Source organism: Branchiostoma lanceolatum, chromosome 13 (assembly GCF_035083965.1).
Source record: "Branchiostoma lanceolatum isolate klBraLanc5 chromosome 13, klBraLanc5.hap2, whole genome shotgun sequence".
NCBI lineage: Eukaryota > Metazoa > Chordata > Leptocardii > Amphioxiformes > Branchiostomatidae > Branchiostoma > Branchiostoma lanceolatum.
This window is the reverse complement of record NC_089734.1, coordinates 12928050-12942329: the sequence shown is the minus strand read 5'-3', so window position 1 is coordinate 12942329 and position 14280 is coordinate 12928050. Positions and strand designations below refer to the sequence as shown.

Below are 14280 nucleotides of genomic sequence, written 5' to 3'. Positions count from 1 at the left end.
CTGTCGGTATTGTAGTCGTAGACCCCGCACAGTCCGCGTTTTTTGTACATGTACTCTGACACCACGGTGATGCACAGCTAGCCTAGCTCAGTAGAATCGTATGGACATACAGCTAATGTGTACATAATCGCCCCCATGCGCTTACTGTCGGTATTGTAGTCGTAGACCCCGCACAGTCCGCGTTTTTGGTACATGTACTCTGACACCACGGTGATGCACAGCTAGCCTAGCTCAGTAGAATCGTATGGACATACAGCTAACGTGTACATAATCGCCCCCATGCGCTTACTGTCGGTATTGTAGTCATAGACGCCGCAGAGCCCGCCTGTTTTGTACATGTAGTCTGACACCACGGTGATGCACAGCTAGAATAGCTGAGTAGAATAGTATGAATGAATGAATGAAATTTACATGAACAACAAGCTAATGTGTACATAATCGCCCCCATGCGCTTACTGTCGGTATTGTAGTCGTAGACCCCGCACAGTCCGCGTGTTTTGTACATGTAGTCTGACACCACGGTGATGTACACGGCCGTCTCCGTGTCCCACTTCAGGCGCATGCCCAGAGTCGTCTCAAGGAACACGAAGTCACCCAGGTGCTTCAGCGTGATTCCTGGAAACAATAAACATATTCGGACCATAAAAAAGGCTGATACTAGTTGGTAAAGATACTCATGTTTGATTATTTGAATAAAGTAAAAAGAAATGTCGAAATGGTCACCTATAGCGAAGGTATACAGACAGTAAATAACTAGAAGCTAGTTACATCTGGTAAAAATGGTACATGCTCATGCTGCTTTCTCTGCTCAGCACTTAACATTTGGGAAAGAGTATAGAAGTTAAACACACACATCATTACCAGCGAACTAGCCCACTGCTGCAGAGACTTGCACAAAGTTGTGTGGCCCAAGGGCAGCGAATTGTGATAAGATGGGCGCCGACATAGGCTCCACCAAGTGGCGCGGGAGGACTTTAACTTTAAATCTAGTTACATATACATCTGTAACTTATGTACAAAATCTACATTAACACAGGATCGGGCTAGATTACACTAACTACATTTTGTATGGCACATCCTCTCTATAGAGATTTTTAAGTACATTTTCTTCCTTGATATCAGTCCCTGTAGTTTGTTCCTGGTTGATAAATACGTGACTTAGTAGTATAAGGTTCTAGGAATGCTAGGTCAGGAAAACTGATGATTTCAGCTTCTCGGCACACAAAAATGTTTCATATTAATATAATTTGATATCAAGATCAATAATACTGTCACTCCAATTGTTATTGTTGAACTTCATAATCCAAACATTTACCGTTTCTGGAGACGGTGCTGTCAGGGCTGATGTTGAGATCCTCCCCGTTAAAAGTGATGGTGTTCCCGACGGCATGCAGGTGGTCGTTACCAACGCGGATGTGGAGGGCCTGCAAAACGACAACGACGCATTTATCAAAAACAAGTAAAAAGCCATAGGCACTGCTTAAATGCTTAACCCTGGACAATAGAATTCTTTGAACACAAGTTTTTCATTCACACCGAGTTTTCGGTGACCATTTGTCACCTTCCTCCGAGCAATTCTGACTGGTTCACATTGCACTGCAGCGATAGGTGTCGCTGCTTACAGATGCGGTCCCAAACGTAAATTGTTAACGTATATACATAAGAGTCAACGTGGTGTTTAGAATGCTGTCCCAGCTCCCAAATGCTTAATCCTGTTTACTTTTTCAAGGATGGTTGTTGACTGTGCCTTTTCAGTAGCCCATTCCTAGACTAAGACTGGAGCAGTTTACTCGAGAATGTGAGTACGTCCCATTCTTTCATTGTGTTAGAAATTATAGTTTAAACCTGATATAGAAGTCCATGGATAACAAAGTTTCTTGTGCAGAACCAAGTGTTATATTCAAGCCAACGTTTCGGTGACCATCCGTCACATTCCTAGCTCGGGGCAATGCTGACTGGTTCTATTTTGTACTACATCTAGGTGTCGCTGCCAACACATGCGGTTCCAAACGTAAAAAACCGCAGTGCATTGCTAGTCGCTACCAGACTAACCGCGTCGGCTATAGAGAGAACATTTGCAGGGAGACTTTGGCCATGGAGGGTAACATTCCCTATCTCCATAGCCGACTCCCTTCATACAGTTGACTCTATTTGGCCAATTTCTACTATTTTCCCAGCGACCCGTGGAGACTGGTAGAGTCTAGTGCATTGCCCTGAAGAAAGTGACGGTTGGTCACCGGAACGACGGATGGAATAATACACTTGACTGTGAATAAAGAAGTGTTATCCAGTGACTTCCAACCTGATGAAACTATTCACATTACAACAGTCCATGTTTTCTTTCGTTATCTATTTTTTACCAAACGTCTGTACCTTGGTGCATGTCTGATGGATGTCACAGTTGATGTTCTGCGCGATGATGTGCCAGAGCCCATCCGTGTCCTGCGATAGGCTGTACGGACACGGCCCGCGGAACGAAAAGCTCCGCCCGTCGAACGACCGGAAGTGGTGCCCGGCCCATGTCACACACGTCTTGTAGGCCATGACAGCTGGAATAAAATCATCATCAGAAATTATGGCATCGCTATGCTTAGTTTGTTTATCTAGTAGTTTTCCCGCCTTTTGTATCGCGCACCTGCGCACTAGGTACCAGGGGCCAAGACCCCGGATGTAGTTTTCTTCTCTGTACAGAATGTTCTTGAGTTCTGTCAATACAACACGTGCGTTCGTATACGTGTGTGAGTTGCGATCTCTACCTAGTTTTAACATAGTAACACTTTGGATAACACTTAACAGCAATGTCTATTTTACTTCCTTTATAATATATAGAGTTTGATGCATACATATAGTGAATGCATGAAGATCTTTGTTGTACATTTTTGTCACACTGGACCAAATACAGCTCATAACGTTAACCAAAAATATTGAAAGTTTATACAAAATTAGTTAACAAACAATTACATTAGTTCAAAATTGTTTGTACTTGTTTATCAGTTACAGTAGAAATAAAAGAACAAATGTGTTACTAAAAGGGCCCTCATCAAAATCCATCCACGTAAAGTATCAAAACCCTCAGTATTTAGAAGACAAAGTCAAAGATCGGGCCAAGCATAACTAATATGTCTAGATAAAAAAAAAAAAGGAAATAATAGAATTCGTGTAAATGCTTGTTTGTGGTCTAACCTGACATCGATGTCGGCAGAATATTGTTGAATTGATCTGTAAGAGACATGATATTAGTTACATTTTTTTGCATTATTTTGCGACCAAACTATTATGAGAAATTTTGTCATCGCATATAGCACATTAAATTTGTGGCAGGCCTCTATAATCCAACGTTATTTCAAATCCGTGGAGTTTCAAATAGAGCCTGATACAAACATATAGTTTGATATAACGTTAGATAGAGTTACATGGATATTGTCTAGAGTTAGGAATCACACATGTACACAAGAAAGCACCTACTATACTGTAGGTTGATACATAAAGAGTTTGGAATACATAGTTCTATATATATTCATACATATATATATATATATATAGATAGATAGATAGATAGATGGATGGATGGATGGATGGATGGATGGATGGATAGATGGATAGATAGATAGATAGATAGATAGATAGATAGATTGATAGATAGATAGATAGATAGATAGATAGATAGATAGATAGATAGATAGATAAAGAAAGAAAGAAAGAAAGAAAGAATGAATGACTGAAAGAGAGAGAGTGAGAGAGAGAGAGAGAGAGAGAGAGAGAGAGAGAGAGAGAGAGAGAGAGAGAGAGAGAGAGAGAGAGAGAGAGAGAGAGAGGATACATGAGCACCTACCACTGTAGAAGTTCGTCAGGTGTGAGGTCTGACACGGGTAACACTGCCCCAGCGGCCCCCACGCCACGGCGTCAGTCTGGTAACAGCAGTTGTTGTAGTCCACCTGGGCGGTTTGGTACGTCTGTGTGAACGTGTCCATAGTACAGGCGTCGGTCGTGTAGCAGTAACCCAACAACGGGATACCTGTGGAACAGAAATAACTCAGTTCACCAGGGGTGTCAAAGAATTCATACGAATTTTACGGAATACATACGAATTTTACAGAATACATACGATCCATTACTATAAACATACGATCCTTACGGAACAAATACGATCCATTACACAGAAACATACAATCCTTACGGAATACATACGATCCTTACGGAATACATACGATCCTTACGGAATACATACGATCCTTACTAATTTTGAGAAATTTGCCTGGATCACGTGACACCGGAGGCAAATTCAATATGGCGGACTCGGGATAACCAGTTCTTCGTACGATATCTTGAGCTTAATAATGGCGTATCCCATCCGGCTAAAGTCTAAAAATCTCAAGCTGCTCTAAATTAAGACTGATGTAGGCTTAGACCAACTAAGAGGACCTGACAAAGCTAGATTCGGTGCTGGCGCGATGGCCAGCAAATTATTAAGGATCGTATGTATTCCGCGTAATCAATCGTATTCATTCCGTACGGATCGCATGTTTCTGCGTAATGGATCGTATGTATTCCGTAAGGATCGTATGTTTCTAATATTGGATCGTATGTAAATGTAAATTTGCACAAGATATGCTCTTAGATAATTTTAGGTACGTTTTGTTTTTTTGTTGTCTTTTATATCATACTTTAGGTTCCCAAAGACTGTCCGGCCGGGCCCCGGATTGGAAATGTGACCCTAGCATTACGCTGACATATAGCTTGTAGATACTGCTTTATTTTCAACATTCACATGTAGCATGTGCAATATTTATCATAGTACATAAGAAACTACCCAAGTGTTAGCAATTCTACCAATCCAAAGACTGCTCAAAGTCTCGTTCCATACCACGTAGTCTCGTATGGAGTATTCAGTATCTCATAGAATTAGATTTTGGCATACGTCGTATTTTTTACTATTGATGTGAAATAAATATCTCAATTTTAAGCCAACACTAGATCATGTAATTTGTAAAACCAATGTTAAAATCAAGTCACTGTGGATACATCATTCAAAACTTGCGTTTTCGAAGCTTTTAAACAGTTTTGAATGATGTGACGTAATATTTATAAATAACGGTACATGGTGACGTCACTTACTGCAGTCGTCCCCATGGTACCCAGGTAGACATTCGCACGTGTCTGGGGCAATGCACGTTCCCAGGTACAGACACTGTTGTTGGCACACGGCTGAAAATCAACGATTCATGCTTGAAATAATGATTGTATGTAAAGTAACGAATGTGTCTAACATCTACTAACATATTTCCGCAAGGGTACATGATTCCGCCACCCTGAAAAGATACGTCCAAACAGATCTCTAACCCAACGTCCCCTAGTATAAAGCACTCCTGTATATCTAAACTGTGCATACCTGGGGGTGCTACACTAGAGATCTCTCGAACCCACTGTTTTTCAAAGTGGCGGATGTATGTAACCCGATGGATTAATGTTAATGAAGGTTACATGCACACCTATACATGTGCCATCATGTAGGTTATCGTATTCAGAAGTAAAGTAGAAGTCGATATCAGCTGTCACTTCATGGTTTGACCCGTAACACTACAATTCTTTAAACACAAATGCGGTGACCGCAAACTTTACAAAACAGCCCTATATGATGTCCTTGATAACACTAAGGACAACACATTATTATGCTATTTCCTTTTTTATGGATATGACATGCCGTTGACCACTTCAATCTGCAGTAGTGTCTATATCTAACTTTTTGTGTGTAAGTCTATTATGGCAGTAATGTAAAAAGAAAACGAGGCAAAAAAAACAGAAATTCTTTGGCACACGTCAGAGATAACGTTAGCTGCAAATATGTTGCTCTTTTTTGCAATTTCATAAGTTTAGTCTTAAACATATATCTCACTGGATTCGCGGCGCGTTGGCGACCTGGCTGCGACCGAGCGACTTTGACAGAGCTCTCAATAAAAGACAATTTTTATAGGCTTTGTGTGTTTTGTTATCTTTTTAGTCATACTTGTACGTTTTGCATGGCATTACCATTTCAAAGTGAAGGGTATCACAAATCCAGTTTAAGACGCAGCGACGCCACCAACGTGCCATGGGTCCAGTGAGAGGGGGGCTTTAGTGACAAATGGGGAAAAAGGGAAACTGCTCTATAGATATACTATACTATAGAAGTATTGTACTCAATCGTCAATTTCAGTGTGAAAAATTGCAAAGACTTACGTATATCACAGCGTGCACCGCGCCAACCCTCACAAAATCGTGGCTACAAAATGTACGTATTTCTCTTTTTTCGCAATTACAGAAGTATAATCTTAGTGAGAAATAGGAAAACGAGGGGAATCTACTTGACAGGATATTAAATTCAAAGTATTATACTCAATCAATCGTCAATTCTACAGTGAAAATTTGTTCAGACTTACGTATATCACAGTGTGCACCGCTACAGCCATCACAACATTGTGCTACAAAATGTATTGCTCTTTTTTCGCAATTACAGTATAGTTTAATGACACATAGGGGGAAAATGGGAACTAATGTACTGGATATCAAATTCAAAGCATTGTACTGAATCTATTCAAATGTGTTGATTGATAAATTGATATGATTGTACATTGGTTTTAATTCAGTGGCAACTCTGCGATTTCCAATAAAGTTATCCTGTATCTTGTATATATAAATCGTCAATTTTAGTGTGAAAAATCGCCCAGACTTACGTATGTCACAGCTTGAACCGCTCCAGCCATCACAACATTGCGCCACAGTCCGAAACGTTTCTACTGGCTGTGTAACCGCAGCCCTAGGTAGGGGGAGGGGGTGGGAAAAAATCAGGAATTTAATTTTTCTAATCAAATAAATTAAGACGCCTTACTAGCATACAACGTTGAAAACGTCATAGTGCCATATATTATGTAACAGTGGGGATCAACCTCCACTAACTGACCAGTCTACCTGGTCCGGACCTTTAAGCTTAGTGGTTAGCGTGTTGAATTCCCAAGCAGTGCGGATCGGGATTGACGCGGGTTCTAATCCCGGGAGCGGCGTACTCGCCCCTTTGGGTTTTTACAATTATAACGTTCCCAGCTTTGGGGTGGCGGAAAAATACAGGAAATGCATGAATTTTTCTACTCTACTATAGACGCCTTACTAACGTACAAACGTCGAAAACGTCAGTGTCGAAAAAATACAGGAAATGTATAAAGACGCCTTACTAGCATACAACTGTAAAAATGTTAGCGTAACCATCTCTCTTTTTTACGTGGACGAAACATACATTTTTACTAATGTTGTCAATATATATTTTTCCACTTCGCTTTTGGACAGACAAAAACGACGTGGCACTGAACTCAAGTTTTTCACAGTGCCACAATAACCAGAGGTGAAGTGTGGAAAGTCGTGTAAAGTGCCTTTCCCAATGGCACAACATCGGTGGCGTCAGGGGATTCGAACCCGGGACCGTTGGGTTCTGGGCCGTGCACCCTGCCGTTACGCCACACGACCCCACGGCATCAATATATTTCACACATTTCTGCGATAGCCTAACGTCAACACTAATCTAAATCACCCTTTCTACATGTATGACTTTAATATAGACTTTTAAAAAGTACACTTTAAACCACATCCGACCGTATGGGTTCCCTTTGGTGTATATAAATGTGTGCCATATCAACATTTTTTGTCGAAGAAAAATTCCTTCCATGAGTTTGTTTGTGTACATGTCTTACAACTTCTAATACATTTTTACCGAGATTGGCCCATTATTGTAGAAGCTATACTATAAAGTTTCCTTTAGTCCGTTTGGACCCCATACGGCCAGATTCGTCGCAAAAATGTATCAGTCGTATGAGTGTTAAAGGCACCCAGAGCATTTTATGAGACTTGAAAACTGGAAATATTTTAGTTATATTCGTAATATTAGTAATATTCATGAAATTGACAATTAATGCCACTGTTTGCCACATTTGCGTTCGGATTTCTTGTCAAAAGTGCGCAAAAACGACGCAAAAATGGTCATCATTTAATTTCACGCGCCTACTGTAAATACTGTAGATACCATACATGCCCACCTCCGTCAAAACGTAGAAATGCAAATATTTGACGGACATGCAGTCACTCTCTCATTGGTCGAACCACTGATTGTGATGGACAGTCGGGATCAGTCTATCAGGGCTTGGATTTTTATCAGTTCTCACCACACAATGACATCGTATCTTTGCTCCTTTAATGTCTCTATCGAGCCATCAATCTTTGGAATACATTACCATCTAACATCAAATCATTGACAGTCCCATATCACTTTAAGAAGGCCATCTACCAGTTTATCACCGATTATTCGTAAGTTATGTTAGCAATCTGTATATGTTATGATTATGTATATATGTCCTTTTAATCTTGCACTGTATATATGTCTGTGTTTGTATATTTTTTGTGTGTGTTGAACCCTGGAAGATTCGTCGTAATTCGACTAAAAGGTATCGCAATAAATCAATAAACCAATGTCGATATATAATGGTATAGTGTAATTGAAACATACTATGTGTAGGAATGACTAGAAATTTGAGTTTTTTTATTAAGTTTCAAGTCTCATAAAATGCTCTGGATGCCTTTAAAGAATCAAACACTTACTTATAGATGTAGCAGATTGCGTTCTGTGAGACCACAGCTTGTGCGGCCCCGGTCGGACCGCCGTATGACGTCACCATCTTGTCGTACTGTAGCGTCCAACCGTCATTCTCTCTTAAGTACAGGTCACCGCACTGACACGTGTCTTCTTGTTCCTTCGTGATCACTACTTCCTCAGTGGTTGTCACTGTTTCGTTGCAGAAGTGTGGACTTGCGCTGACGAAGAAACAAGACCATAACATGTCCATAAAGTAAACAACCGGACGCTCTGATGCAGTAACAAGGAGAGTCACCAGGAGGCCCAAAATCACCCTAGATCTTTTTCTTCTCAAGACCTACCCACATACCAAATATTATATAACGATCCATTTCTATCCTCCTAAGATATGCTGGCTTAAGTACGCGGTAACTCAAACCGACGAACATATAAAGATACGACAAATGACATTATTTTTCCCGTCGTTTTGAAGATATCTTTTTTCCACCTAAACACAAGTCTGGAACAATTATGTCATGATCAAGAATTTTTACTATAATCTTTAAAATGTCCACAAAGTGAGATAGACCTATAACATATATGTTAGGATTGTTGCAACAAGTATGATTTTAGCTTCTACTACGTTCTCGCAGTTCATTTACCTTATAGTATCTAAACATTGAGAGGAGACTACATAGAGGTGTTGTGCTCAAGCGATATGCTCATGTAACACATGCCTAAAATGATGCATACTATTGTCTGCCCTAAACAAGATTATCTAAAGTTTCCAACTTTAGAGTTAAAATTGCTTTGATTTTTTTCTATTGACTAACATTGATATTATGAAAGAAAGAATTTGACGATTACACATCCCGACAAGGAAACTGGCTATAATTGTTCGCACTACATTCCAAGAAGTTAAAAAAGAAGTTAGCTGATACAATAATGTATTCATCCCAAGCAAAACATAGATATAGGCTACAATCTCAACCGTCGCTGGCTCGGTCAAACTGTCCATGCTAAGTACGATATCTTAGTCGAACGTAAAACAATGTAGAAAATACTACTTACCTTGTATCCTGCGCTACCACTGCAGTGTAGCCAGCTATGACTTGCAGTAAGACACAAATTAAGACGAACGCTAAGAATCTTCTTTCTCGTCTCCACGACATCATACCTAGAGCGCAAAGTTTTCCGTCTACGCGCGATAAAATTTCCAAAGAACCACAAACAACTTTTCCTACACTTAAATCGTGTCCCCTTTAAGAGGAAACTAAATCTACACGGTTTTCCTACAAGTTATTCTCGTTGCCTTGTCCAGAAATATCAACTTGTCGCTCCTGTCTGAAGTCTGTTTCTCTCTAAATAAGAATGTACCCGTCGTAATGAGGGATATGGAAGCCGCAACACTTTTTTGTGCTTTCAACTTCATCCGTCATATAGCAATGTTTGACAACTTACTCAAGGGAGATCTTCTTTTAAAGGATTAAGTTACTAATCCGACATGTGTGAGCTTTCTGATTTGCTAACCGCAAAGTCGATCCGTTTGATCCGTTACGTAGAGAATAATTAAGTGGATTGATCCCGCAGTGAATGAGACATCTGTTGTTTTGTTTCATCTGGGCCGCGATTAATGATCAGTCCATTGGGAGACGCCCACGGCATACACTCAAGAAAACTGAACGAAAAATATTTTCTTTCGCTACTCTATCTCTAAAATGACGCAACTATCTAAGACAAGAAAAGGAAATTATTAAACGCAATCGAATCAGTGTTTAAAGGAGTCCTAAACTCCAGAGGAGGCAATTATTTTCCAATAGATGATAATTTTAGGAAGTAAAAATGAATACTTATTATAGTGTACGATTAAGTACTCACTAGTCCCGTACGCATCAAATTAAGCATTGAGTATTCTACTAAATTCCCCAGGTGATCATCTATTTTCTAATTAATTAAATTAAACAACCTCAGCCTACGCCTGAGTACAATGTACCTGACAAGGCATGACAAAAGTTGGGTTACACAAAGAATGTCAGGGGGTTAAGAAAAATTTGTCTTGTGATGTGTTCTTTTATATCTTATTAAGAAATGGCCTTCTTATTGTGCTTAACCACCCTCATCCATGCCAAAAATATTCACGATGAAGGAAGTGAGTATACATGGGTAGGGTCTGCACGGGTTTAGTGAGTTACATATTATTTTACAAAACACACCTTGTGTAATTCACCACAATCGGAATTCTGGAAAAAGTCGGTTGGTTATGTATTCATTGATTCATAATCTAGTGGAAAATAACACTCCCTTCTAGAGTTTGGGACTCCTTTAACCTTACAAAAAATTGGCAATTGTCGTTATATAAAACCAGTCTCTCTCTACCATATTTTAACGAAATATATGCATAAGCCCTTTATAAAACACAAAGGTAAAGCAGGCATTTTCAATTATGGTGAAGCATTTTTTTACAAGTAGCTAGTGGTAGTGCAATGCAGCTTCGCTACGGCTCGCGTTTTTTGCCAAGCACACCGGGTCACCCCTACTCTTTTCGATAAGTGTGCTGGGTTCTTTTACGTGCAGAGGTTTGAGGCTTATGCCTGAAGCTCCCTCATACACGGGGGCGTTGGCTTTACGTCAATTCAAGCTTTTCACGTCTTGGTAATAACTTAATGCGGTGTTTACATCAAACTGATGGTAACAGCTGAAAAGGAACGGAAATAAGACGTCTTGAAAAGTCCGGATTACGTCTTAATCTCCATCCTACGGCTTAGCGTCTATTGTTTTCTCGAGAGTGTACCATTTTCCTTTAATTTCCGTGTGTGACGCATTTATTTACAATGAAGATAAACAGCATACAGGCTTTTCAATGTTGTACAATCGACTTTTTGCAGTACGTTTGTGAAGCCTTAGTCATCCAGGAAAGAAAGATAATATTTTAATTCAATCCATGCAACTGGACAATATTTTTACAAGTATCGTCTCAGATATCGTCCAATAGTTTTCATCAGTGAAAGGAACATTTGACTTTTGCTGTGAAAGATGATTTATCAATATTGCGACGCCATCATTTCAATGTACTATGTATTCGCTCTGTATTGTTTGACCAATTGACATATAAGAAATGTGGTCTTTTTTTGCTCTCCAAGCAGAGGAGTGGGTCCGGCTTGTTTTTGACGTGTTTTAGACGTTCTGGTTGGGCTTACTACCTTGTCATGTTTAGGCTGATGACAAAAAGAAAACGGGACAAAGTAGAAAGCCCGACAAAAACGCCTAGAACACGTAAAAAACAGCCAGCTCAACCTCTGCTTGGAGAGTAGTCATTTTTAGGCCGACTGTGACATTATCGCTGTTATCGCAGACTGCTACGAGTTCACTGGACATCACACACCACAAAAAAAAAGAAGTCAAGAAACGCATCCACACTCTGCAAGGCCCACTTGACAGATTCTTGTCCTTAGTTAAAAAGAATAAAAAACTGCAGTGGTTCGGGCATGTGTCTAGGGCGAAAGGCACTCTTGCATACACAATCCTTCAGGGAAAAGCGGAGGGTGCGCGGCCGCGGGGACGTCCCCGTCGGTCGTGGATCACAGATCTATAGCCCCTGTCACACTTGTGCGTATAGCCGTTGCGTGTGAGTTGCGCATTGGCATTTTATCCATACGCCGCCGTGCCCACAATACGCATATCACACGCATCTCGATCGATTTGTGTAAGTTTTATGTAAGCCGGCATACGCACAATATGGCCCAGTAGGTATGATAGTTTGGGGTATTAACGAAATCACGCTAATACGCAAGTTATTCGTTAAAAATAGTTTTCCATTATTTTGATAAATGTGTGAGGCACATTTAACATGTGAATAACGAAATGTGAGTCACACATTCGTCAAAATAATCGAATAATTCCACAACTGTTGTGCGTACGGCTGCGTATTGCATTTTGTCCATACACAACTCACACGCAACGTTTATACGCTCAAGTGTGACAGGGCCCTAAAGGAGTGGACCGGTCATTCAGCCAACCAGATGACCAGACTGGCGGAAGACCGCCAGCAGTGGAGAGCTTTCACTGAAAGTTATGCTGCCCCGACGGCTGACTAAGCTATGGGAGAGTGAGTGAGTGAGCGAGATTATCATGGAAAGATAAACAACAACAATAACGCTATTTTCTATCAACCAAAACTGATTTATATATATTTGAGGGACGTGTCTAGCCATTTCACGGGTCGTCTCGACAGCGCAATCACTGCTATTGTGATATAATCCTCCGCTAGCATTACAGCCACCTCAATCTGTTACGATTTGAATATTGATTTCGGAAACTTTATTAACGGCTCGATTCCTTTGTGGCTAATTATACTTATCTGTTTGACTCTATTGTTCGTTAGGATGAACCCTTGGGGAAAATAATATGGCCTTTGTTCTATTGCACATCTGTTAACTAGTCTTGTTTACTCTCATGAATAAGCTTGGGCGACACATGTTCTAGTTTGGGTGACACATGTTGTAAGGTTTACATAAGTCTACATACGGTCATCAAATACAATTGTTCGGGGTGACCCGGTGTCATTTTGACACGTCGCCTAAGAACACCCGATTTGGGGTCATCCTCGGTCATAACCAGCGCCGTCATTTTTTATTTGGGGGCCATGTATAAAAGAAAAAAAGGACTACTTTCTCACAAATACAAATCATTTTTCTACACAATAAATCTATGCTGACATTTTGCTCTTGACGGGTAAATATGTAGCAAATCTAGCTACCGGCGTCATAGTTGGCGATCTTGAATATTACAATACAGGGATTGTTGATAGACGGCATAATGTTGAAGTATTTTGCAGCTTCGACCACTAGCAGTCTTTCGAAGCTCGAGTTGATCAGCTTGACATGAACTTAAAATGACACTGGGTTGGTGGTATTGGAAGTGGTAAACTAAACCGACGATGCCGTACCCGTAAAAGTACCATTGGCTGGCCGGCCGGCAACTGTGATAACGTTATACGAGGGTGTTCCGTTAAGTTTTGCCTTTTGCTTCATAACAGGCTTATTTTTTCATCAAATGAGTTGAAATTTGGCACCAATGTAAAGGCACATATCGTCTTGGGACTAAACTATCTAAGTTTGTTGTTTAAATTTACATGACAAACTGAGCTTATTTTAAACTGACCACACCCTAGTTAGTCCGTCGGAAGCAAAGAGCAGCACAAGGGAGGTTCAATTAGCGGATAATTAAACATTGCTCTGACTCAATTATAACCATTGTAGGAGACTGAAACTGCACATGTATCAAAAGCCATACTTTTAGAAGCCACACGCTAATTTTCGTCTCTAAAATCTAGTCAGTTTTTTTATTTTCGTTTCTAGAGTGGAGTGAGGTTTGAGTTGAATTCAGAGCGGTCGTCAGGGTCCTGAATAACCATTATGTTGATTAATGGTTTCTGTAGACTACTTTTCCATAACTTAAGAGGAACGAAACTTATCATAATTTGTGGTATTTCAACACTTAATGACTGAGTGAAATTTCGTTCCTCTTGATTGATTGAGAAGTACTCTACAAAACCTTTAATCAACAGATTACGTGTTCGGCTATGAATTCAACCGTCTCTAATATCACACCTCACTCCATTCTAGCAGCTGTAAAACAATGACTATTAAGATTTCAGAAATTAAAATTGGCATGTCACATAAAGAGAC

At 40.1% G+C, this 14280-nt stretch overlaps 1 protein-coding gene across 1 annotated transcript in view; it reads right to left on the bottom strand.

Annotated features, from left to right (window-relative positions):
• The window catches only part of LOC136447647 (SCO-spondin-like), a 52630-nt gene extending 42865 nt beyond the window's left edge, over window positions 1-9765 (bottom strand). Inside the window, exons 1-8 of the mRNA XM_066446686.1 lie at window positions 9665-9765; window positions 8620-8832; window positions 6711-6793; window positions 5116-5205; window positions 3833-4015; window positions 2374-2549; window positions 1316-1424; window positions 457-615 (exon numbers count right to left, since the gene is read on the bottom strand). Coding sequence (XP_066302783.1) covers window positions 457-615; window positions 1316-1424; window positions 2374-2549; window positions 3833-4015; window positions 5116-5205; window positions 6711-6793; window positions 8620-8832; window positions 9665-9765 — 1114 coding nt within the window. The remainder of the gene's footprint in view (window positions 1-456; window positions 616-1315; window positions 1425-2373; window positions 2550-3832; window positions 4016-5115; window positions 5206-6710; window positions 6794-8619; window positions 8833-9664) is intronic.
• Window positions 9766-14280: the final 4515 nt, after the last annotated feature.